Source organism: Syngnathus scovelli, chromosome 21 (genome assembly GCF_024217435.2).
Source record: "Syngnathus scovelli strain Florida chromosome 21, RoL_Ssco_1.2, whole genome shotgun sequence".
NCBI lineage: Eukaryota > Metazoa > Chordata > Actinopteri > Syngnathiformes > Syngnathidae > Syngnathus > Syngnathus scovelli.
The window spans coordinates 7,426,725-7,448,990 of record NC_090867.1 but is presented as its reverse complement, the minus strand read 5'-3'; the positions used below and the strand labels follow the sequence as shown (position 1 = coordinate 7,448,990).

At 49.5% G+C, this 22,266-nt stretch overlaps 1 protein-coding gene across 6 annotated transcripts; it reads left to right on the top strand.

The window, feature by feature from the left end:
* Window positions 1-107: 107 nt before the first annotated feature.
* On the top strand, window positions 108-21,110 carry si:ch73-103b11.2 (trichohyalin). Of its 6 annotated transcripts, none has more exons than XR_007489225.2 (26): window positions 108-758; window positions 2,150-2,227; window positions 3,400-3,465; window positions 7,370-7,521; window positions 7,679-7,763; window positions 8,360-8,645; window positions 8,709-9,216; window positions 9,726-9,855; window positions 9,926-10,045; window positions 10,810-10,866; window positions 10,943-11,011; window positions 11,079-11,168; window positions 11,695-11,804; window positions 11,937-11,975; window positions 12,635-13,316; window positions 13,381-13,497; window positions 14,114-17,575; window positions 17,835-17,982; window positions 18,123-18,228; window positions 18,352-18,511; window positions 18,584-18,691; window positions 18,754-18,840; window positions 18,932-19,094; window positions 19,173-19,258; window positions 19,361-19,447; window positions 20,024-21,110. XR_007489225.2 is itself a non-coding variant. In XM_049759067.2 (26 exons), the coding sequence occupies exons 1-26, from the start codon at window positions 639-641 to the stop codon at window positions 20,093-20,095; spliced, it is 7,086 nt and encodes a 2,361-aa protein (XP_049615024.1). In that variant the 5' UTR covers window positions 108-638; the 3' UTR covers window positions 20,096-21,110. The 6 variants fall into 6 exon arrangements, 5 of the variants coding, with proteins under 5 accessions (XP_049615024.1, XP_049615026.1, XP_049615027.1 ...); XM_049759067.2 differs by lacking the exon at window positions 19,361-19,447 and adding an exon at window positions 8,006-8,047 and having other exon boundaries at window positions 8,417-8,645; XM_049759069.2 differs by lacking the exon at window positions 19,361-19,447 and having other exon boundaries at window positions 8,417-8,645.
* The last annotated feature ends 1,156 nt before the right edge of the window (window positions 21,111-22,266 follow it).

Here is a 22,266-nt window from a genome sequence, read left to right as displayed (position 1 = left end):
ACAGAGGAAAGGTGGGTCTTCATCGGCGTCCAATTGGTCAATTTACAGCGCGTCCGCACGGGCAGGCACCTGATTGGCCAATCTTGCAGTCAATCACCAACTTAGCCCCGCCCTTCTTTGCAGACAGTTGATGTCCGGCCACTAGCAGCATTTAGACGAAAACATTCAACTCAGCTGCACGAATTGAACAGCGTCCATGGCGTGTTTTTCAACGTGAATTATGTCCGGACTGGAACCCAATCGCGTATGAACGCTCGTTAAATAGCAGTCCGGAGGTGGAGGAGGCGGATTGGACTCCCTTCGGTAAGTTGGCGTCGTTCCCCCCGCGATGGAGGCTGCTGACGGGACCCGCCAGGACCACCGCAGTGTCGTCCACCACTCGTCGACGCTTCGTTGAGCAACGCATGTTCGACCCAAACATTGCGCACTCCTGTCTCCATTAGTCGACATCATCCAGAACTTCTTGGTCGGCTCCAGAGACAGCGAGAAGTTCTAACGGGTGAACGTTAGCCCCCCTGGAGCACGATGACCAGCATAGACGTGACCTAAAGAGCCATTTCGTATCATTTATTTCCCCCCAAAAAGTAATTTCTTTTTTTCAATTTTGAAAGAGAACACCGTCCTATCCTCGACCCACCATGTCAGTCAAAGAGAACCCCTGTAGGAAATTCCAAGCCAACATTTTTAATAAGAGCAAATGTCAAAATTGTTTTAAACCTCGAGAATCTCACCTGCTCAACGACGAAGACCTCAACCAGGTGAGTATTTAATCACTGCAGTATTTCTGTGCAAAAAAGTCAAAGTTCTCCTTAACCCCAAGTAGAATTCGAGATCCTGAAGTTTTGATTCAACTTAAGAGTAAACAAGACTCACCATGAGAATGAATGGCCTTGCGCTTAGGTGTGTTTTTGCTTCATGTGTCAACATAGGCTAGAAGTGCAAAGGTTTCTTTCTCTGAATCCAATTAGTCATCAACCCAGGGATGCTTATTGACCTTAATTTAACTCCCAAAGCGACTCAAACAATCACCATCTTCATCATCTATTTGTCACACTGTGTGAATATGCTCCCGCAAATCGCATTACTGTATGTTCCATTTGCTTGATTAATTACAAATGGTCATATTCCAACAGTATTTCCCAGCTGGTCAGAGAGTGATGTCTCTGGAAACGTAACAGCGCACTTTCCTTCAAATATGATGGAAAATAGCTCGTCTTTCCCTGCGGAACACCGGCTGTCAACCTCCAACCCAGCCAGTCGTGTCTTAGTTGTAAAGTTTTCCGACAGCGGAGCGCTTGGAGGCGCGCCGGTGTCATTCGGTTCATGTCTCGAGCCCAGCCGGATAACATTTTAGAAATCTTTTTTTTTTTCGCCATAAGAAACGATTGGAAGTGACATTAGGCCGAGTTCTAATTGGTGGAACGAGGAGGTCGGGCGACACGCGCCGTTTAACCACTAAAGCGATGAAGGGGAAAGCTTGACCTGAAATGATCAGAGTGTATTTTTCAAACGGGGCCTGCTGTCAGGTCACGTGAGGAAAGACGACAGCTCCTTTTGGGTTTCGGGCATATTTTTACAAGCTATCAGCGCAATTCCTTCCTGCAGGCGAGCCCGTTATCAGATAGCCTGGCCGCAAAGTTCAGATTGGAAAATTGCGGTTCTTTCGTTTTGTTTACAGAGCGACCGTAGCTGAGCTCTGTCCCGCCGTACCTTTTGCAATCAAAACAAAAGCGGATTTTAAGGTGGATTAGATGTGGCTTTGCGTGGGATGAAGTTATGACTGTAATCAAAACCCCCCGGCGGAGGAGCCGGCCGGCCGTAAATGTCAGAGCTTAATTTCTAGCCCACTGTTTTGTAGATTATTCAATTTATTTATTACTTTACGTCTTATCATCTGAGCGGCAACGTCTGGCAAAATTCCTCGCGACATTTCTCACCGTGCACACATCAAGCCAGCCAGCTGTGGTTAGGCCGGGCTTGTTTGACTCGAAATAACTGCTGACTACTCAAGTGGCAGGAGTTCAAGTATGTGGCACAACTATTTAAGAAAGCATGCCAGGCCAGCCCGCCTTTGTTGAGTTGAAATTGCACATTTATAACTTTCCCTTTTCCCCTCGCAAACGGTTGATGTTTATAATCTTATCAACAGGCGAAGCCTATTTATGGAGGATGGTTGCTGCTCGCGCCAGAGGGAACCAATTTTGACAATCCCTTACACCGATCTCGGGTAAGTGGCTTCAATTAAAGAAGTCTTGTTTGCTAGCTGGCGTGGAAATTAAATGGCCAATTTATTTTTTAATTCACTTTCCCGTCTCGTCAAAAGATATTTATTTTCATTTTGCCAATGGCTGTTTTCATTTTGCTATCTTTACTTACACTCTTTGGGAAAAACTTGACTTTAGCTTCCTGTGGGAGCGTTTTTTTTTTTTTTTTCCCCCCAGAGCGACAAATGGTTCACAAGCAATAACGATCCCGATATTGACATGATTCCGCGAACCCTGCTCCCCTTTGGCACGGTGAAACGCGAGCCTGCCTCCGTCGCGCCTCCTTCTTTATCAACCCCCAGATAAAACCGTGGCGATGCATCCCAAAAGCGGAGCTGGGAGAATGTGGGGGAGGTGATGGAAAAGTCCCAGTTCTCACAGCCGCTCTGATGGATTCCACATGTTTTGTTTTTCAAGGGGGGGTCGTTCACCCCTACATTTGTCAATAGCCTGCTGTTTACATTGACGACACTGAGTTGGTCGACCTCGTCCGATTGCGCTAAAAAAAAAATTGTTGGGAAATAAAAAAATCTTCAAAACTGAATGTGTTCCATGCTAAAATAGAATATACTTTCCAACATCACATGGTAAATGTTTACCAAAGGTTGGCTTGTATATTTACTCTTTAGATGTGTGTGCACTAGAGTGCATTGATCCACCCCCCAGCCCCCCCCCCCCCCCACCCCCCCTCCTTTAAAACTTGGAATGTGATTGCAGGGCGGCATGGTAGCGTAGCGGTTAGCACGTGCCCCGCAGTTAAAGTCAGGGGTTCGAATCCATACCGCCTGCAAGTGATCACTCCCACAATTCGTGACATCCAGAAAATGTTTTTTTTTTTTCCTTTTCTGCGCCTCGCATTCCTCCGCCGTGTGAGAAAACCACGTCGCTGGGAGCCAAATGTGGCTCAAAGGGCGGGGAGGGACAAATATAAAATCCAAATTTTGACACTTCGAACAGTTGTGTGCCAGTTGTACGCCGCCGGTTCCAAAAAGCTCAGAAGCTTTTCTACTCTGGCAGCACGGGACTGATTTTCTCCAAATTCCTTGACTTCGGTTCATAAAATTTGAAACCTCAAGTTTTCCAACGTTGTCTACCTGTCATTGTTTTTAATGCACATCTTTGTTTTTGAATGCAGAAATGGCAAAGGAGGTTTTTCATCCTTTACGAGCACGGCTTACTCCGCTACGCTCTGGACGAAATGGTAAGAACATTTTTATCTCCACTTTTTGTAGAACTTACCACCTTAAGTACTCCTCACTATAACTGCTTATCTTCTCCCTCAAATCTTCTTTTGTAATTTTGTCTCATCAAACGTATCGGTTTCTCCTCGGCCGATTCTTTCTTTATACCTGCCGGTAATGAAAACCCTCACTGTATTAGACACCAGGTTTGAAGTGACCCCCCCCCACCCCCTCCTGAGATTTCTCCTTTGAAACTCATGGTCCAAAGTAGCGTGGCCGTGTCTGGAGGAATGAAGTTCCACCACACGCGGTGTTGATGCGGCGTCATGCTCTCTGTTTGCTTTGTGGCCTGTTCAAATATTGTGCAAGGTCCTCGTGATAGCGTCGGCTCCCCAAAGGGAAAAGTGGACGAGATGGTTTTTACAGTTCTGTATTGTATCAACTCGCCGGTGTTTTTTTTGTAAGTCACCTGTTCTGGCTGCAGCGTGTCACGCGATTGAACCAGAAGCGGCGCTTGTATTCTGCTCAAGCATCAGCACATCCTTTATTTCAGTTTTTGTGGCATGTTCTGGCACAAGAGCGTGAAGAAAAAGCCGGCCCGTGTGTCCTCTGTGCATTGTTGACCGGATGTCAATCATCTCCTTACTGAATGTCAGAGGGTCGCTCGATAGACTCGGAAAATGTCATTTTGTTGTTCCAGCACGTACGTCTATGGCGAGAACATCGATTCAGTGAATAACCGAGGACTATTCAAGTCTCCTGTACTCAACTCTAAAAGCCGGTTGCCCGGGGCAACCGGCGCAGTTATTTCAGAGGGGGGGGACTTTGTTGCCAAGGGCAACATGTTCTGTCATTTAGTGCTGCAACAAATGCCCAAGACATGTACTGTAGAACAATGGACAGAGTTAGCTTCTCTTCTTCTCCTCTTTGCAAAAGTGAGCAAGTCACTCGGGTTAGCGAGATCAGAACATGTCCGAGTTCAAATATATAATATATAAAAAAATGGAGAAGTGGCTTTTTTTTTTTTTTTTTTTTTTTTTGCTGACTTGCAGGTGTTCTTGTGCCTGGTCAAGGGCGCTTGACTGCGTCAGGAACATGTGCTGCCCGCAGAAACTTCAGCGTCGTTACCATATTTGAAGTCTTAAACCGTTCGAGTCCGTCCGTCCAGGTACACGAAAAGCAGACATCGGTGCGTCACGTGGTGCCAAGGACTTGTCAGATGGGCGTTAAGAACCCTTTACCGGCACGTGGATGAGTGTTAATGACCAACACCCACGTTCAAATAACCGCTCGACATTGCTCATCTAACCATTCGTAAGTGACGGCTTAATGCACTTTTGTCCAGCTCGGGAAAAATAGTTTGTCGGAGGCGGTACGGCTGCTAGCTTGCGCTTAAACGTTGTCCACGTTTCATTTGGAATTGTAGTTAAAATAATGGCCGCTGTAAAAAAAAAAATATCAGTGATGTCATCGATTACTTCACATGGGTGGTCGGCTATGAAAAATGTTGTTGTTATTTTTCGAGCCCTAATACAAAAGTAACTTAAATCAAAACGGGCTGTTTAGTGTGTCCGCATCCCCTCATTATTCTCCACAAGAACATGATGTGCTCATGATGTTTTTTTTTTTTTTAGTCCTTTTCAATTCATTTCCTGTGTTTACTGGAATTCAAAGATGTCAGACCCAGAGAAGCACCCATTTGTAGCGGGCTGAAGGAAGGCGTGTCGACATCTAAGAAAGACGTGATTGTTGTATTCGTCAAAGAAATGTTATCAGTCTGGGAAAGAGCAACACCCACTCGGGCTAATTCTGGTAAGACGGGGCCGAGTGTGAGCAACGGGCCACATGACCAAAGTTGAGCGGAGCACCTGTTTAGCTCTCTTTTCCCAGCATATCTGTCACCATCTCAAATGATTAAGTCGTTCGGAGACATTACATAACGCTTAAAAAGTGCGTGTTTGGCATCGTCTTTTTTTAATACAACCAATTTGGAAATAGTGAGGGTGAACCTTCTCTTCATCCTCTGACACTTCCCTCCTCTTCCTCCTCCGCATCCACCCCCGTCCATGACGACGCCGGCCGCGCGAAACCGCCCACGCCGCTCTCGCTATTTGCGGCGAGGACCAAACGCTGCGGCTGCCCACGCTCTCCCAAATACCTGCTGGCGAATGCGCGTTCGCAGCTGGTCGAGTTTGGATGCGGATGGACTTTGGAGGTGATTCCCGAGGCCATTTCCTCCTTGCGGCTTACACTGGTGTTTACCTCTATTGTCCCGAGTTGCTAGGGAAAGTTTTCTGTTATCGGTAATGAGCAGGATGTCGGAGACCCGACCGCTTGCCATATTTGTGAGTCAGGGTGATTCAGTGCCAGCTCATCGTCGTTCCTCCGCACAAAAGGGGAGCGAGCGAGTGGGCGCCGGCGTTGGAACCTGTTCCTGTTGTTGCACGTCTACGCGTTTGAATTTGTCAATCCCGGCGGACGTGTGACACCTAAGACCAGGCAGATGTTTACGATCTTCTTACAGGTGTTTGTAGCTGAGCAATATCCATCGCTGAAGTTCTGATTTGAGAAAGAGCGCTCGTACGGTTCCACTGTAGCTGACAATCCCACATTGTGTGAACTTGCGCCGCCACACAAAGACCCCATTGTGCTCGGACATGGCCCGGAGAGAGGGGACGGGGTCTGAGATAGGTGACAGCGGTGTGGGTTCAAGGGGGGCCCGGTCTGGGGGCAACAGCGGACCCAAATAGTGTGTGGCCATTGCTGGGAGGGTCCACACGTGTGAGCGGAGTTTCGTGCTGTTTTTCCTCTTTTCTCTGATTGCCGTGTCGTTTAAATTTTTTACTGCTTAAGAACTTGTGGAACTGTTCCCAGAATCACAAATTTCTGTTTTGACTCCCAAGTCCAGGACAAGACTTGCACAAGCAGGGGCGTCCTCTCAACTTTGTTTACGCAGACAGATGGGCAGCCCACTAAAAGCATTTATTGCCCACCAGCCAGTTGGAGATCCCTAATCCGCCCCGCCACTTTTCCTTCCTGGCTCCTCCGGGCCAAGTCTGAGAGTGACAGGGCTCTCAGGTCAAGCTGACGCCAGTCTCCCCTTTTTGCCATCTGAAGCAGGCCCACCAGGCCCTCGCCCAGCTGTCCCAGAGTCTGTTTGTCCGTCTCGCTTGTCAAGCACAGCTGTCGTGCCGACCTCTCACCCAATGGAGGGCCCTTCATTGGTTTTAATCCACGGGCAAGTGGCGACCACTGTGGCACACCAAGTCATGATTGGGTGATGTCGCGAATGATTAAGTGTCACCACATCAGCTTTCGGAGCCGGTTTAGAATTCAAAAGAGGTCAGCGGTTAAAGTCACGGGGACACGCAGCTAGTCGACCGCCCTCGGGGTGGGATTACCATCAAGTATTGACTTCTCCATCCACATCAGAGGCCATGCGCCCGATTTAATTGCTCTGGTAACAGTCATGGCACGGTTAATGCTGCACAAATAGGTTTTCCTGAACGTGATTTATCGGCTCGGCGGCCAAGTCGAGCGCGATGCCTTTTAATCTCGTCCTGACGCACACAGGGCTGTAATTTATCATTTGCGGCTGGTACTTATAGACACCAAGACACCGCAGCGGTCGCGTGCTGTAATGTTTCCCGTATGTGACGGCGGAACGCAAACGTTGTTCAAAGAATGCTCGTTCGGCTCCGCGTGACTCACTTGACTCTTTTCAATGACTATAGAACATATTTCAAAAGTGGACGAGAAAACCAAAAATGTCACAATGCCTCCTTTATTGTCTTCTTAAATCACATTTGGAGTCTGCTGTGCCAAGTTCTGGCAACGTGTCGGCGTCTGGGCGGATTATGCGAGAAAATCACGCCGCCGCCCTTCTGTCGCACTTCCTGCATGTCCTTCTGTTGTGTCTTCCAGCCCAGCACTCTTCCCCAGGGCACCATCAATATGAACCAGTGCTCCGACGTCATCGACGGAGAGTCCAGGACGGGTCAGAAGAACTCCTTGTGCATCCTAACCCCTGACAAGGAGCACTTCATTCGAGCCGAGTGTAAAGAAATCATTAACGGGTAAGCGGGCTTCTGAAAGAACTGGGTCAGGTGAGCTCGGAGTTACGGGATGAGGTTAAAAGACGAGAACGCGTGATTGGCTTCGCTATCGGAGCGACTCTGCCCTCTGCTGGCTTGTTTGGACTACTTGTCCACGCACATTGTTGGTAATCAACAGATGGCAGGAAGCTCTGACCGTGTACCCCAGAACGAACAAGCAGAATCAGAAGAAGAAGCGCAAGGTGGATCCGCCCACTCAGCAGGTAACGCATTGCTCGCCACTTCACCCGCAATGTTGTGTGTGCCCACAAAGTTTCCTCTGAGGTCCATTGTTTGGTCCCCCTAATGACGCTGGCATAAATGAGGCCGAGTTGACGGACGTTACATAACTCAGAGTGGCTGACGCTCCATGAAGTCTGCCTCTTTCTAAAAATGTTGCAAAAAATGTAGTATAATGGTAACTTTGAAAGTATGTGAAATAAAAAAAGCTTTGTGTGATCAGCAGAGGGGGCAGTGTTTTTCCACCAAGGACATGAATGGACATCCAGTGAGTCAGCTCCAAAAATGGAGAAGTAGATTGTCTATTTAACACTCAATCAAGGTCAAAGGCAATGAACGGGCATTTTTCTTCTAACTTGATTGGAATTGCATGTTGGCGGTGATTGACAACATTGGGGATGTTGGAAAAAAAAAAAAAATCAATACACAATTTTCCTAAAGGCAAATATGGGATCAACATAAGAAACCATTTGAGTGCTTTTATTTTTATTTCTTTCATCAATCACGTCACCTAATATTTCTTCTTTTTGTGTACTAAAATGAAATGAATTTTGCGCTTCTATTCTCATTTTTCCCCTAGTCTCAATTTGACCTCTCCTCCTCCCTCCCCCTCCTTCCATCCCAAACCCCCGTCCAGGAACCGGGTCCGGCCAAGGTGACGGTGACCAGCGGCGGCGGCAGCGGAGGCAGCATCCCGTGCCTGCCCAGCAGCATCGCCAGCGCCGAGCGCGTCCCGATGAGCCGGGCCACTTTGTGGCAGGAGGAGAACCGCTGGAGTCGGGCCACCATCCCCTGTAGCCGCAGCGCCTCCTGTCTTAGCCAACTGGGCCAGAGCCAGCCCGACTCCACCGTGACTAGTCAAGATGGTTAGGACAATAATTTGCTTAGTAAAAAAAAATTAAAAAATCAACAACTTGTATGAATTACAGATGGCGGAATGATGAGCACCGGACGCAAAGTACGAGTGGAGAGCGGTTACTTTTCCCTGGAAAAAACCAAGTCGGAGCCTTCTCCAAAATCCGCACAGAATTCCCAGCCACCCCAGCAACTCCCCCTGTCCTCGTCCACCTCCTCCTGTTCCTTAGGAGCATCCGGTCACAGGTACAACTCTGAACCCGAAGGCCAAATTCCCCCCTGTCCCCCCTCCCCAGGAGCCCTCGCGTCCCCTAGCTACTCCACCGTCAGTTCCTCCCAAAGCTCCCTGGACTCGGAACCCAGCGGCGCCACCGCCGCCTGGGAGGTCCGCGGCGGAGGGAGTGACGCTTGCAGAGGGGGTCGCGCGGGCAGGCAGTACGCGGCGCTTTCGGACGTTCCGCGAGCGCGCAGGATGACCTACCGCGAAGCTTTCCGTGCGGAAAAGAAGGAACAAGAGCTAAGAGCACGCACGCGGAGTCCCGGACGAGAAGAGGTGGCCCGGCTGTTTGGGGAGGAGCGCAGGTGAGAGGAAACGGATCCCCAGTCTTGCATGGCATCTTCTTGATTCTATTTCGGGGTGCATGGGTTACTTTCTTTGCTGTGCCTCCTTTCCACTTTTTGCTAGCTCCTTTTGTCGTTTTGATCTTTTCCAGGGGCTTCTGAACAGCAACCCCTCCGACTCTATCCCAATGCTGTTCCCTGCCGGTCACCGTCGATTCCTGCTTTCTCTCATTTCATCTCTTCTCCGCCTGGGAGCGCACACACACAAACGCACACACACTATCGTTTACACACACACGTTCACGTTTGCTGGTACAGTACATTGGTTTCCTCTCTTTTCCTGACGCCACCTTAACCGATATTTGTCATGGCTGCTTCTCCTGCAAAGCGGCCATCTTCCAAATCTCTTTTAATTGAACTGCCGCGTCTAATTTCACAATTTACTCTCTGATGTATTGTCAAGTTCATCTCTCGGGGAGAACTTTGATTTTTATTTATTGAACAGCAAGGTGATCTTCTGTCGTTCGCAGACGTTCGCAAGTCATCGGCCGATTCAAGGAGGAGCGGATGGACACGTGCGGCTCCAGCGAACCGTCGTCAGACGTCACCCGCGTGCAGCGACAAGGCCGCAGCGAGAGACGTTATCTGGCCTTCAAACCTGTACGTGGAGCTCTGAAGTCCGCTCGACTTACTTCCTTTACCGAGAGCTCGTTCTCTGGTGTTGTCGTAGGACACGTCGTCATCGGAAGCAGGGAACGAGCGCTCCGTCCCGGACGTGTCCGTCTCCACTTTTGCAAACTTAAGAAGAGCCAAATCGCTTGACCGCAGAGTCACCGAGTCCTCCATGACTGTGAGTTCCTCCAATCGTGTAAATAAAGAAAATTGTACAGGACTTGCACCAGCCAGCCAAAATGGAGTCCAGAGTGTCAGATGAGCTTAAAAAAAAAAAAAATTGTACATGACATATTTAGTTGAACATGATTGATTGGAAGTGTTTACTCCTTCCATACTATGAATACGTGTAAAAGTATCCTTAGTTCCTCCACGCGAGATTAAAGCGCTGGCCGGCAAGCTGCTTAAGAGCGCAAAGGTGTCCTCCCTCCCAACATGATCCGCTGACCCCAGACCTGCTCAGAGACTCGCCGTAATCGCCACGGTGGCTCCCTGCAATTTAGCCGCAGCTGCCAACGACCCCGCCCACCCACTCGCTCCCACACACTGACAGCGCCACCGCCGCTACTGCCGTTTTATAAATAGCCGACGGTGGCAGTTACAGTCGAGCGTGCTGAGAGTCGTGCCCCCCCCCGGCCCTCCCTCCTCTCGGGGTAGAGCGACAGCAGAGTGGATTGTCAACACATGAAGTGAAGGCAGATAGGCGTCGCGATGACTCTCTGCCAGACGGTGACTCCGCCGCGCCTGATGAAGCTAAACAAAAACAAGGTAGAGTTCGCGCGGGCCCCGTTCGGACGTTTGACCTCGCTGTCGTCACCTTTTGGCACTTGCGCTGACTCGGTGCTGAGATGAAAATCACAAAGTTCATCTTAAGTCAATTTGCCGGTGTCGCACAAACAACTCGTGGTTAATGCTAATTGAACTCCTTTGTCCTTGCTACAGCCCGATCTGCTGAACTTCAAAAAAGGATGGATGACCAAGCTCTATGAAGATGGAATGGTAATCATCTTTATGGCATCTGCTATATTGTACACTGCCCGAGTCTATAACTCAAACCCCCCCCTCTCCTCCTCAGTGGAAGAAACACTGGTTTGTCCTCACAGATCAGAGTCTGCGCTACTACAAGGACTCCATAGCTGAAGAGGTGAAGAAGCATGTCCAAGAGACAATTCTTTGTTCCACGTGTTGACAACCTGCTCCGTTCTTCCCAGGCTTCCGAAGTGGACGGCGAGATTGATCTTTCCACATGTTACGACGTCAAGGAGTTCCCCGTCCAAAGGAATTATGGCTTCCAAATCCTGGTTAGTGCGTGTCATCCATCGTGTTGCGTCATTTATCACCGGTCGGGATCGAAAAGGACGCGTCGTCGACTCGTTTAGCCGGGCTGCCCGTTGCCAGTCTATAAACGGCGTTTAGACACCATGCGGTGCAACTTAAGGTATCGGGTTTTGCTTTTTGAAGTGATTCTTTGTCACCGAACTTGTCATCTCACCGTGACATCAGCGTCTAAATCTGACGCATCGGTTACCAACCTCGCTTGCGTAATGGCTTTGTAAACATTTGAAATAATGTCAAGAAATTTGGACTTCACGAGAGCAATAACTTTAAAGTTATCTTTTATTTACATTTACTCGAATGATCTCCCGCGGCTATTTTTTGGCGGATGTCAGAAATAGAGTAGCCGAGGGGGGATCGTGGTGTCTTTGGCGGAGTTGATGTCAAGAAATTAATAACTCCAGTATTTATATCCGCAATTTGCTCTCACGACAGAGAGGCTCCCGTAAATGCAGTCACTCCTTTCTAATCCTCGCCCATTGTTGTTGTCAGTGCGCAGAAGGCGCGTGCACCCTCTCAGCCATGACCTCCGGAATCCGCCGCAACTGGATCCAGGCCATCATGAAGAACGCTCGACCCACCGTCGCCCCCGACGTCACTCGGTAATACCCGGAGAGACGCAACGCGGATGCCAACGCCGCTTTTCTCACCTACTTGATCTTACTCCCTCCCCCCCCCACCCTCTGTTTCCTCCTCTTCCTCCTCCCAAACCGGTGTTTACAACCTGCTTCCAGGAAAAACATCTCACTGAAACTATCGGTTCTGAAGCCCAGGTTGGAAAGCTTGTGCGTTGAATGTCACCTAGCCCCTCCCAACTTGCCTTCTTCCGCTAAAAAGTGATGTCATTGTCCTGCCCGATGTCATGTGACGTTGAGTCGTGTCTCCTTGTCAGCCGGCTCGCTCGACATCCTCGGATAACCCCCGATGTAAACCTTCCATGTGTGTCGTCATGTCAGGCATGGGTAGCTCAGGTGACATGTCGATACACATTCTTCTGACGCTCGTAAAGAAAATCACAACCTACTCGTGTGTCTCGTAGGCTGGAGGTGTGGTATTTTGGGCATTTCTGCAGTTAGCGCCTTCTCACTAGCCAGCGACCCGTCCCGACGGAATCATCTGGCTCCATTGTGTCAGTTTTTAAAAAGCGCTCTGCCTGTCAATTCCAAACACGGCAATCCATCCAAATACATTCTTCACGCTGAGCCGGCGTATAAATGGCATTAAGAGAAGGCGTCTGCCATCGGGCTTATTTTAGCTTGTGTGTATAAACACTAAAGCTGCTTTCAGACCGGTGCGCTTGGATTTTCATGTGTCTAACTGTGTGTCTGGTTTTTTTTAAGCACGCAGTTCAATGTGGCTCCACTGAGTGTTCCCAAAGATTTCTAAATACATGGGAAAGGCCTGATGTTTTTGGTTTTTCCTCCTTATTCAGATCTTTCTCCGAGGAGAAAATACAAACACAGGTGCTGCTGGAGCCGTGTCAACAGGTCAAGCCCGAGACAAGCCCCTGTCCCAGCGGGCCCCCCGATCCCGACGGCCCCAGGCAGCCCACGGACAACGGGGCCTCCACGCCTCCCTCGGAAGCGCGGAAAAGCAGAGTTCGCGAGCGCAGACGAGAAGGTCGCTCCAAGACATTTGACTGGTCCGAGTTCAAAACCGAAAAGAAAGATAAGCCGGTGAACGAGCGAGCGGACACCGTCGACCACGGCTCGTCACTTTCCACCACCGCATCCCGCTGCTCCGTTTCCTCCTCCCCAGTCTCTACCTCGGTCCTGCAAACCCACCGCGTATCGGACGCCTACCCCGCTTCCACGACAGAAGATAACACTAGCCACTTGCCGAATCCCGTTCTGGTCACTTCCACCTTGAATACCGTCTCTCCCGCGCAACCGTCCTTACCTGATCGACAAGAGCAAGGGGGGATGGAGGTGGACCGCAACGAAGATGGGTCGAGCCCAACGTCGGGCGTGAAGGAGGAGATCGAGCAGCGGTGGCACCAGGTGGAGACCACGCCGCTAAGAGAGGAGAAGCAAGTGCCCATCAGCTCCACGACACACAATTCCGACGCTGACAGACTGCCCGCGCACGAGCTGGCTGCACTGCTAGACAAAGAGGTTGGACTTTAAAAAAAAAATCCTCAAAATCTGTGCTTGAATTTGACTCCATTTTGCTTTTCAGTTGGGGCAGAAGCAAAAAGAGCTGGACCAACTTCAGAGACAGAACAATTTGTTAAAGGAGCAGCTGGAAGACGCGCTGGGAAGAGAGCAAAGTGCTCGAGATGGTTACGTCCTGCAGGTAAGGAAAAATGGCGGAAAATATCAACGGTATTGCATCAATGTAACCTGGATGGAATCGAACTAACTGGGTGCGGGTTCTAATCTGAATCCGAAATGCATGATCGTGATCTTCAGCATGTGATTTATCCATGCTTTGTTACGGAGTTTCACATCTCCTGGGAACGTAACTAACCGGAATTTGACGAGAGGGCCTTGCGCTGTGCTTTTTCCTTCGTTTCATCTGTGCTTTGTGTGTGTGTGTCGTTTCTTGGCCTGTTTTTTTTTTCTCTAAGAAATGAAATTAATCGTGGAGGGATGGGTCTATTTTGCATGGATTTGGTGAATTTTTGACCTGATGGCTCTTTTGGAATTAATTGCGTATTGACCATGCATGCTAAACAGTTTTGTTTTCCCCATCACATCAGAAAAGAGTGTCACATTTTGGTTCACGACATTCATCACCCCCCCCCCCCATTTCTCAATTATTTTTTGTCACGTCACCCCTGAAAAAGCACAGCAATGGAGGGAGAGAAAAAAAAATGCTATCAAGAAACTCGAGATGTGGTTCTCCGTATCAGAACAGGGAACGCGAGGCGACGCAACTAATCGAGCTTGTTTGATCGATCTCTTTAAAGAGTGCCACCCCCCCCACCTTCTCGCCATGGCAACACTTGCACAAGCTGAACCAAGACTTGCAGGGCGAGTTAGAGTCCCAAAAGCGCAAGCAAGACCTCGCTCACCAGCAGATCAAAACGCTCAAACGGAGCTACACCCAAGCCCAGAGCGCCGCCGACCGCCACGAGGCGGATATTGAAGCGCTCCAGTCCAAGCTGGCGTCCGCCTTGGCCGAAATCTCAGCCAGCGAACAAGCCGTGGCTCGTATGCGCAATGAGCTCAAGCTGGAGCAAGAACGATCCAAGGAGCAAGAAGAGGAATACGGACGCGGCGAAGCCACCTTGCGAGCCCAGCTCAAAGACAGCGAAAGCAGACTCCGTGAGGTGGAGGCCAGCCTTTTAGAGAGGAACCAGGCCCTCCGGCAGCTGGAGCACCAGCAGGCCCTGCAGCGAGACCACGTGAGAGAAATCCAGAGGTTACAGGATAAACTGCAAGAGGTGACCGCACGACTGGCCGCCACAGAAGAAGGGCAGGCGTTGAAGGACGAGCGCCTGAGAAAGGAGCAGCTTGGCCTTCAAGAAAGCCACGAGAGGGAAAGGCAGAATCTGTGCAGGAGGTTAGCCGAAGCGGAGAGCACGCAGAAGGAAATGGAGGTCAGACTAGGGGAGGCCCAACAGCAGGTGGAGGCCCTGTTAAGGGGCCGGCGGGGCTCGGCGGCGATGGAGCGCAATGAGGAATTGCTCAAGTTGCAGGAAGAGCTCACCCAAAAGAGCAATACGTCGGAGGCCCTGAGAGAGAGCGTCCGTCGACTGGAAGAAGAGAGAGCTCTGCTCACGCGCCGTTGTCAGGAGCTCCTCAACCAGATTGCCGAGGCGGACCGGGAGGTCAACAAACTCCGCGAGCGCCTCCGAGGCGAAGAGGCGGATTATTGCTCTCTGGAAAACTCGTACGAGAGGGCCACCCGGGAGTTTCAGAGGATCAGCCAATTCCTCCGGGAAAAGGAGGAGGAGATCCGTCAGACTAAGGAAACGTACGAACGGCTGATGAAGCGCAAAGAGGAGGACTTGAAAGAGGCTCTGGTTAAAATGACCGCGCTGGGCAACAGCTTGGAGGAAACGGAACAGAAGCTCCAAGCTAAGGAGGATCTTCTCTGTCGAATGACGCAACCGGTCGAGCCCGGCGGCGCTGAGCAAAATCTAAAAGCCAAGCTGGCGTTCGCGGAGAATCGCATCGCCGAGCTGGAGCGGCACCTCGACGCGCTGCAGCTCGGCTACGCCGATCTCCAACTCAGGAGGAAACACGTCCAAGAACAAAGCCCGCGGGGAAGTTTGATTCCGGATGAGGAGAGCCCGCCGTCCAAAACGGAGGACGCAGACGAGGAGTCCCGAGCCAAGAAACCGAGAATCCGTTTTTCCAATATTCAGTGCCAAAAATATAACGATGATGTTAACCAGACAGACTTTGATTCCACTCCAGCACTTTCCTCCCCCGATACCGCCTTCCCGCATCCCAGTGACTCCGAGAAGTTTATCTCCATCGTCCGTGCCCTCGAAACTAAACTGCTCGCCACGGAGGAAAAGCTCAAAAATCTCACTCGAAATCTCCAGGAGCGTCGTTCCACACACGCCGAAGATCAGAAGATGGTCCAAAAGGAGCCTTTAGGTTGCGACGACGGCGGCGGGCCTCAGATAACGGATCCTTACGCCAAGGCCCTCCTTTGCGTGGAAACGAGTCGGCAGAAAGTCAAGGCCTTTTTGTCGGGCTCTCACGATAACTCTGAGTCACAGCTTCAATCCTTGTCACAAGTGGAGAAAGAACTTTTCAGCGCATCGGCGTACATCCGCCACGGCCAGAAGACCTTGGAGGAACTGTCGCCGTGTGGCCCTCAAACGCAGACCGCGGAAGCTTTGGATCAAGACGCAATTCACCTCTTTGCCAAAACGCTGTCTTTCGAAGCGCTCGTTTTGAATAAAATGGCCTCGCTTCTCCAGACGTCCGAGTCGGACCTTCTCCAAACGCTGAGCGCCGTTTGGGAGGACGCGGAGGACATCCGAAGCGCCGATTGTTTAGCAATCGTTTACGCCGACGTCTTGAGCAGAAAGTTGACGTTGGAGGCCGAATTGCGGAAAGAGCCGGAGAAGGAGGCGACACCCCGGGACGGCGCCAAATCGCAAGACGTTACGGCCGAGCCGGACGTTAACGCCACAGCCGTCTTTAATAGCTTCATCAAAGCAGAAGTGTCCTACTCCATTCAAAACCTGAAGCTCGGCTACGAAGAGAAAGTCCGGCTACTTCAAGGCCAGCTGGCCGAAGCCCACCGCAAACTCCGTGAAAGGGAAACGGCCTTGAAAGCCATCATCGACGCGTCCAAGAGGTCCGATTTAAAAAACGTGATCAAAGAAGTCAAGAGCAACTTCGGCTCGGGCAAACAGAAGTTAGCCGACATCTGCCCGCCCGAACTGGCGCCGTACGCCGAGCAGATCCAATCGCAGGAAGCCCGCGACCTGGCCGAAAAAATCGTCGAGCGCCATCTGGACGGCGTCGACTCGGCCGAGTCTCTTCAAAGCGCCCATCGCGGCTTGGCCGCCGAGCTTCGACAACAAGCGGCAAAGCTCCACGAGTACGCTCAAGAAATACAAAACACCAAGAAGCACCCCGAGCTGGCCAAAATGCTCTCCGCGCTTTTTGGGCCCGGGACATCCCACCTCTTCACGAGCACGTCTCTTTGCATGCGCGAAGCTCTCATCCAGGCTCAGGTGGCCTACGTGGCGTGCAGGTTGCGATGGGCTCATCGACGAAACGTGGCCCGCTGCGAGCGGACGCAGCAGAGCATGGACGCTCTGGTGCAGCAGCACGCCCGCAGCGTCAGGGCCATTCAAGAGAAATACCAAACATCTCTCCAGCGGGAGCGCCACCACTTAGAGCAGGCCCTGGAGCAGCTCCAGAAGGAGAGCGCCACCCTCAAGGAGGAAGTGGGCCAGCGTTCGACGCAGCTGTCAAAACAGCAAGAGCAGCTGGCCCAGCTGGGGGAACATTTTCAGATCCAAGTGGAAGAGCTGGAGCAGAAGCACCGGGAAGAGCTACGCCGAGTCGATAAAGACCACGCCGCGACGGAGCTGGCTCTCTCGGAGGCGGCAGCCGACAGCCGGCAACAGCTGAAGGACCTGCTGGCCGACGTGGACGCCATGAAGGAGCGGCACCATAGTCACGTCAAAACGATCCAGGCCGACTTTGAGCAGAGAATCGCCGAGCTTCGGCGGATCTACGAAGACCAGATTGTCACCGTGCGGTCTCCGATGGAAGAGGAGGAAGAAGGCGGGGCGGCCAAGTCCGAGGGGCAGACCGTGGTTCTTCTGAGGGACAGGATCCAGGAACTGGAGACTCAGATGAACACCATGAGGGACGAACTGGAGAGCAAGCACCTGGAAGGAGATGTGGCCAGCCTGAGGGTGAAATACCAGCGAGACCTTGAAAGTCTGAAGGTTTTTGTCGTTCCACTTTTACTCTAGCAATCTCGTAAGTAGAATTTAGCGATGATTCTGAACGGCGTAGTAGATTCATTTCCGCCTGCGCCGACTTGCTTCAACCTAATTTTAACCCTCTTCAACTCGCATAGCTCAGCTTGAGATGTTTTGCTTGCATGACCGCATGGAGACGATAAATGTGCACGCAATTAGATCAACTTTAGCACTTTTTTTTTTTTGGGGGGGGTGACTAAACTTGCCTGCCTCTTTCCGTCAGGCCACGTGCGAGCGCGGCTTTGCAGCGATGGAGGAAACCCACCACAAGGTGGTTGAAGACCTCCAAAGGCAGCACCAGAGAGAGATCTCCAAACTGATGGAGGAACGAGAGAGACTCCTGGCTGAGGAGACGGCTGCTACCATTGCTGGTACATCCCCGCCGGCCGAGCGCGATGCTAATTTTTTTAGCGTGTGAATGGCCTTTCTCATTGTAGGTTTGCATTCAGCTAACTGACTTTTATCCTCGAAGTGTAATTGTGCGCTATGTCTCCTTTTTCCCCCTCGCTAGCTATCGAAGCTATGAAGAATGCACACAAGGAGGAACTGGAGAAGAACCAGCGCTCCCAGCTCAGCGGCCTCAACTCTGATATTGATGAACTTCGATTACAATACGAGTATGATTTTTTTAGTTGTGGAAGTAAAATCAAACAGCATAGCTAGCCTAATAGCGTAGTCATCTTTTGATTTTTTGTTTTTTTTGCAAAATGTATGAACTCGAGTTGTACATGACTGTCCAGGGAGGAGCTGCAGTCCATCCAGAGGGAGCTGGAGGTTTTGTCCGAGCAGTATTCTCAGAAATGTCTGGAGAACGCCCACTTAGCTCAGGCCCTGGAGGCCGAGCGGCAGGCCCTCAGGCAGTGCCAGCGAGAGAACCAGGAGCTCAACACTCACAACCAGGTTGGAACTTTTCCGTGTGTGTGTGTGCCCGCTCAAGGTCTTCTCTCCTTTAACTCCGTGCCGGCCCGGCAGGAATTGAATAATCGTCTGAGCGCCGAGATCACACGAATGCGCTCGTCTTTCAGCGGCGAGACGGCGCTGTCGCCCACCACGCAAGGCAAAGACGTCTACGAACTGGAGGTGTGTTGAAGCCTCGCGCTCGCCATTGAAAAACGCCGTTAACTTTGTCGGTGGTCCCGAAGGTGCTGCTTCGAATCAAGGAGTCCGAGATTCAGTATCTGAAACAGGAAATCCACTCTTTGAAGGATGAGCTGCAGTCGGCGCTCCGGGTCAGTACATGGTCATGGTTTGGTGGAGTTTTTTTTTTTTTGGGTAGAGTAAATTACACGAGATGATGTCATTCATGCATTCTGCCAACAGGATAAGAAGTACACCACGGACAAATATAAAGACATCTACACGGAGCTGAGCATTGTTAAAGCAAAGGCCGACTGCGATATCGGAAAACTGAAGGAGAAGCTGCTCATTGCCACCGAAGCGTTAGGCGAGAGGAGCGTGGACGGGACCGTTACTTCCGGATACGGTGACTCATCGCTAAGTGCAACGAGAACAAACTTTGATTTCAACCAAACGTGTCATGTCGTGCTGGTTGTCTTTGCAGACATCATGAAATCCAAAAGTAACCCTGACTTCACGAAAAAAGAACAAACGACAACCTCCAAGCCATCCAGGGGTGTCAGGTCAAAGGCAAGTGTCACCTTATTATTATTTTTTTATTTGTCTGTGCGGTGAAATCCATTCGCTTGTCAAATGGTGCGTGGCTTGTCATGCGTGTGTTTTGTCCGCCAGTCTGTCACTGGACAGGTGTCGTGGGATAGCTGACACTCCTCATGCGGGGTCTTAAGCCCTCCCCCAAAACCCGCCCGTTGAGACACCGTATGTATATATCTCCAAATAAGCATGTTGTGGAACAAAAGCATCCTTTGCATGACATTGACCTCACCTCCTTTCTGCTTTTATGATGCACTCACCTCTTGGAGAACTAATTGCAGAAATATAAAAAGCGTGAGGCTAATTTGCATGCTGTCATTTGACCACATTTCACAATATTAGCGAGCTGAAAACTTTTATCACCCAGCAGTGCCTTGACTTTCAGGTTCAATTCATTCCAAACCAAGGTAAAGGTTGAAAAGCTACATGGTATTTATAAAAAATAAAAAATAAAAGCAATGCATAACATTGCACTCTGGCCTTTTTCCTGATTTCTCTTATCTACTGCCCCCTGGTGGCAAGACATGCACATTAGAAGAACCAATACAGTAACCATTGACATATGCACAAACTGTTCACTTTTTTTTTTATTATTTGTCAAACTACGAATAAATGTTTGTAAAATACTGTGCTGTGGATGCCCGCCCCATTTCCCGTCCTCTGTGTGCATCCTTTTTGCCATTTTTGCCGCTCGTTGTTGTGTCCTCCCAAATTGTCATGGTCCTGTGTTGTCTTTGACAGAGCCTGAAAGAGGGACTGAGCGTGCAAGAGCGCATGAAACTGTTTGAGGCAAAGGATTCCAAAAATATCTGAATACCACAACCCCGAAGCTTCTCCTCTCTTCAGCGGCACTTGTTTTTATATATTTTTTTTTTGCCATGAGCTCAATTTAGGACAGGTGAGAGTGAAATGTCTGCTTTCAAGACAAAAAGCCTCTGATTTCCTAGAAGGCAAAATTTTGCATGTTCAACTAAACAGTCTTACCGGACTGAACAAACAAGTCTCATAGTAAAATAAAGAAAAGAAAAATGGTCATTTAAGTTGGGGAAGTGCAAAATAAGCTGTGAGGGATACATGGCAGCATTTTTAACCCCCCCCTTCCCATATGCCAAAATAAATTACACTCTGAAATAATATATACAGTATATATTTCCTGACATTAATAATTTGTCTGCTGTAATTTATTCTTATTGTTACAATTTCTATATTGGAATGATTTTAATGTGTTTGGTGTACTTAACTACTTGAGATTCAGTATGTAAGCGTGTGGTTTGTTCTGTTGACTGAGGCATCTGCTGTAATATCTATTTGGGTTTGTGGAATTTTTGTGATGCTTATATAAGGTTTTGTATTTTTTTTTTTTTTTAATCCAATAAATTGTCTGCGTGATGGGGTAGGGAAAGGTTGAACATGACGATCGGCTGACGCTTCAATCTGGAAGCCGTCTGTATTTCAGTTTGTGTGACAATACATGTTTGGCATGATTATATTGAGCACGCGGCGTCAACTTCCTATTTTGACACTTAAGTGCGTAACTCTCGTTACATAAGCTCTGCTTTGCAAGTCCTACTGTTTCACTGTTACTGTGAGCTGCAATTCTCAGAAGCACTTGGCCCGACCCCTGACCTCTCGTTTGCATTCTAATTGTGCCTCTACCCAGTGGAAAAACACAAACCACTCATAATGAATCCCAATACATATTTAAATAAAAAGAAACGTGCAGCTATTGAAACACACTGTATAGTATTGAAAATGCTTTTGAGATATATATAGATATATATATCTATATCTATATATATATATGAAATAAATGTTTGGAAAATTCCAATATTCTTCTCCTGTGATCTGTCACTCTCTTCCAAAAGGTCTTCAAATGAGAGGAAAGAAATGTAACAGTATTTAGCCCTCATCACGATGGAAGGAATTGTAAATTGACATCCGAGCATTGTGGAAATACAAATTGAAAATCAATTTGTTAGCAAACTTTTCCTTAGTCGTTCCAGACAACAAATAAGAAACTGAAGCACTTTCTACAGTAGTCACCATGACAGCCGACCACCTGGTGGCGGCAGTGTGCCGAGCGCCGTTGGACGATCAGGAGAAGAAGATTTGAATTGAGGGATGTGACGTCAGGGCTTTTGGTAAATTGAAGACAGGTGTGCTCAAGAGGAGTTATCATATGCAGGTGCCACTGATCGCGCGGCGGCGGACGGTTTCTCAGGTAAGCTAGCATGCTAGCAAATGTTTGTCGTTTCTTGCCGTCTCTCACGACGGACGCCATGTTTGTTGGAGGATTTTCACACGGCGACTGTAGGCGTCGAAGTTAACTGGAGACCGCAAGGAGAGTTTTCAAATCGGCCCCAAAATGTGTGCTTTGTTGCCTTTTCTCACAAGCCTTTTTTTCTTGTTGTTTGTCGCAGGACTGTCGTACTCTCGTGACTCGGCAACGTCACGTCCACCGCGACGGTGGGCTTGGAGGTAAATTGTAGGCCGCAGGCAGTTTAGCCCGTGAGCAAATGTTTGCAGTTTCTTACGATGCCATTTATTATTTCTTGCAGGATTTTCGCTGTCTAGGGAGTGCTTGAGGTTTGGGCACGGCACGCCACAATCGACTTTGCGTTGCGTCGTTGCGCGTTTTGGTGGTATTTTAAATGTCTTTCGCCGTTTTTTTTTTTGTTTTTTTTAATGCTGGCCATTTTTTCATTCGTTTGTTTGTTGAAGGTTCGTAAATGACGCCTGCGATAAGCGCGTGTTTGTCTGACTATAGGAAATTTTAGTTTGACTCTATTTAACTAAACACTTTATTATTTTATATCATGCGTGTGCCATTTCCGTGTTATGCAGATTGATAAATGTAACGAATGTTACGTCATGTCCAAATCGGAGCAAATCCATTCAAAGATGGCGCCCGCCCGCTCTCGTTCCGTTACGCAACAAACATTTGCGGGGGTTATTTTCTCCCGTTTTGGCCGCCGCCAACCTGG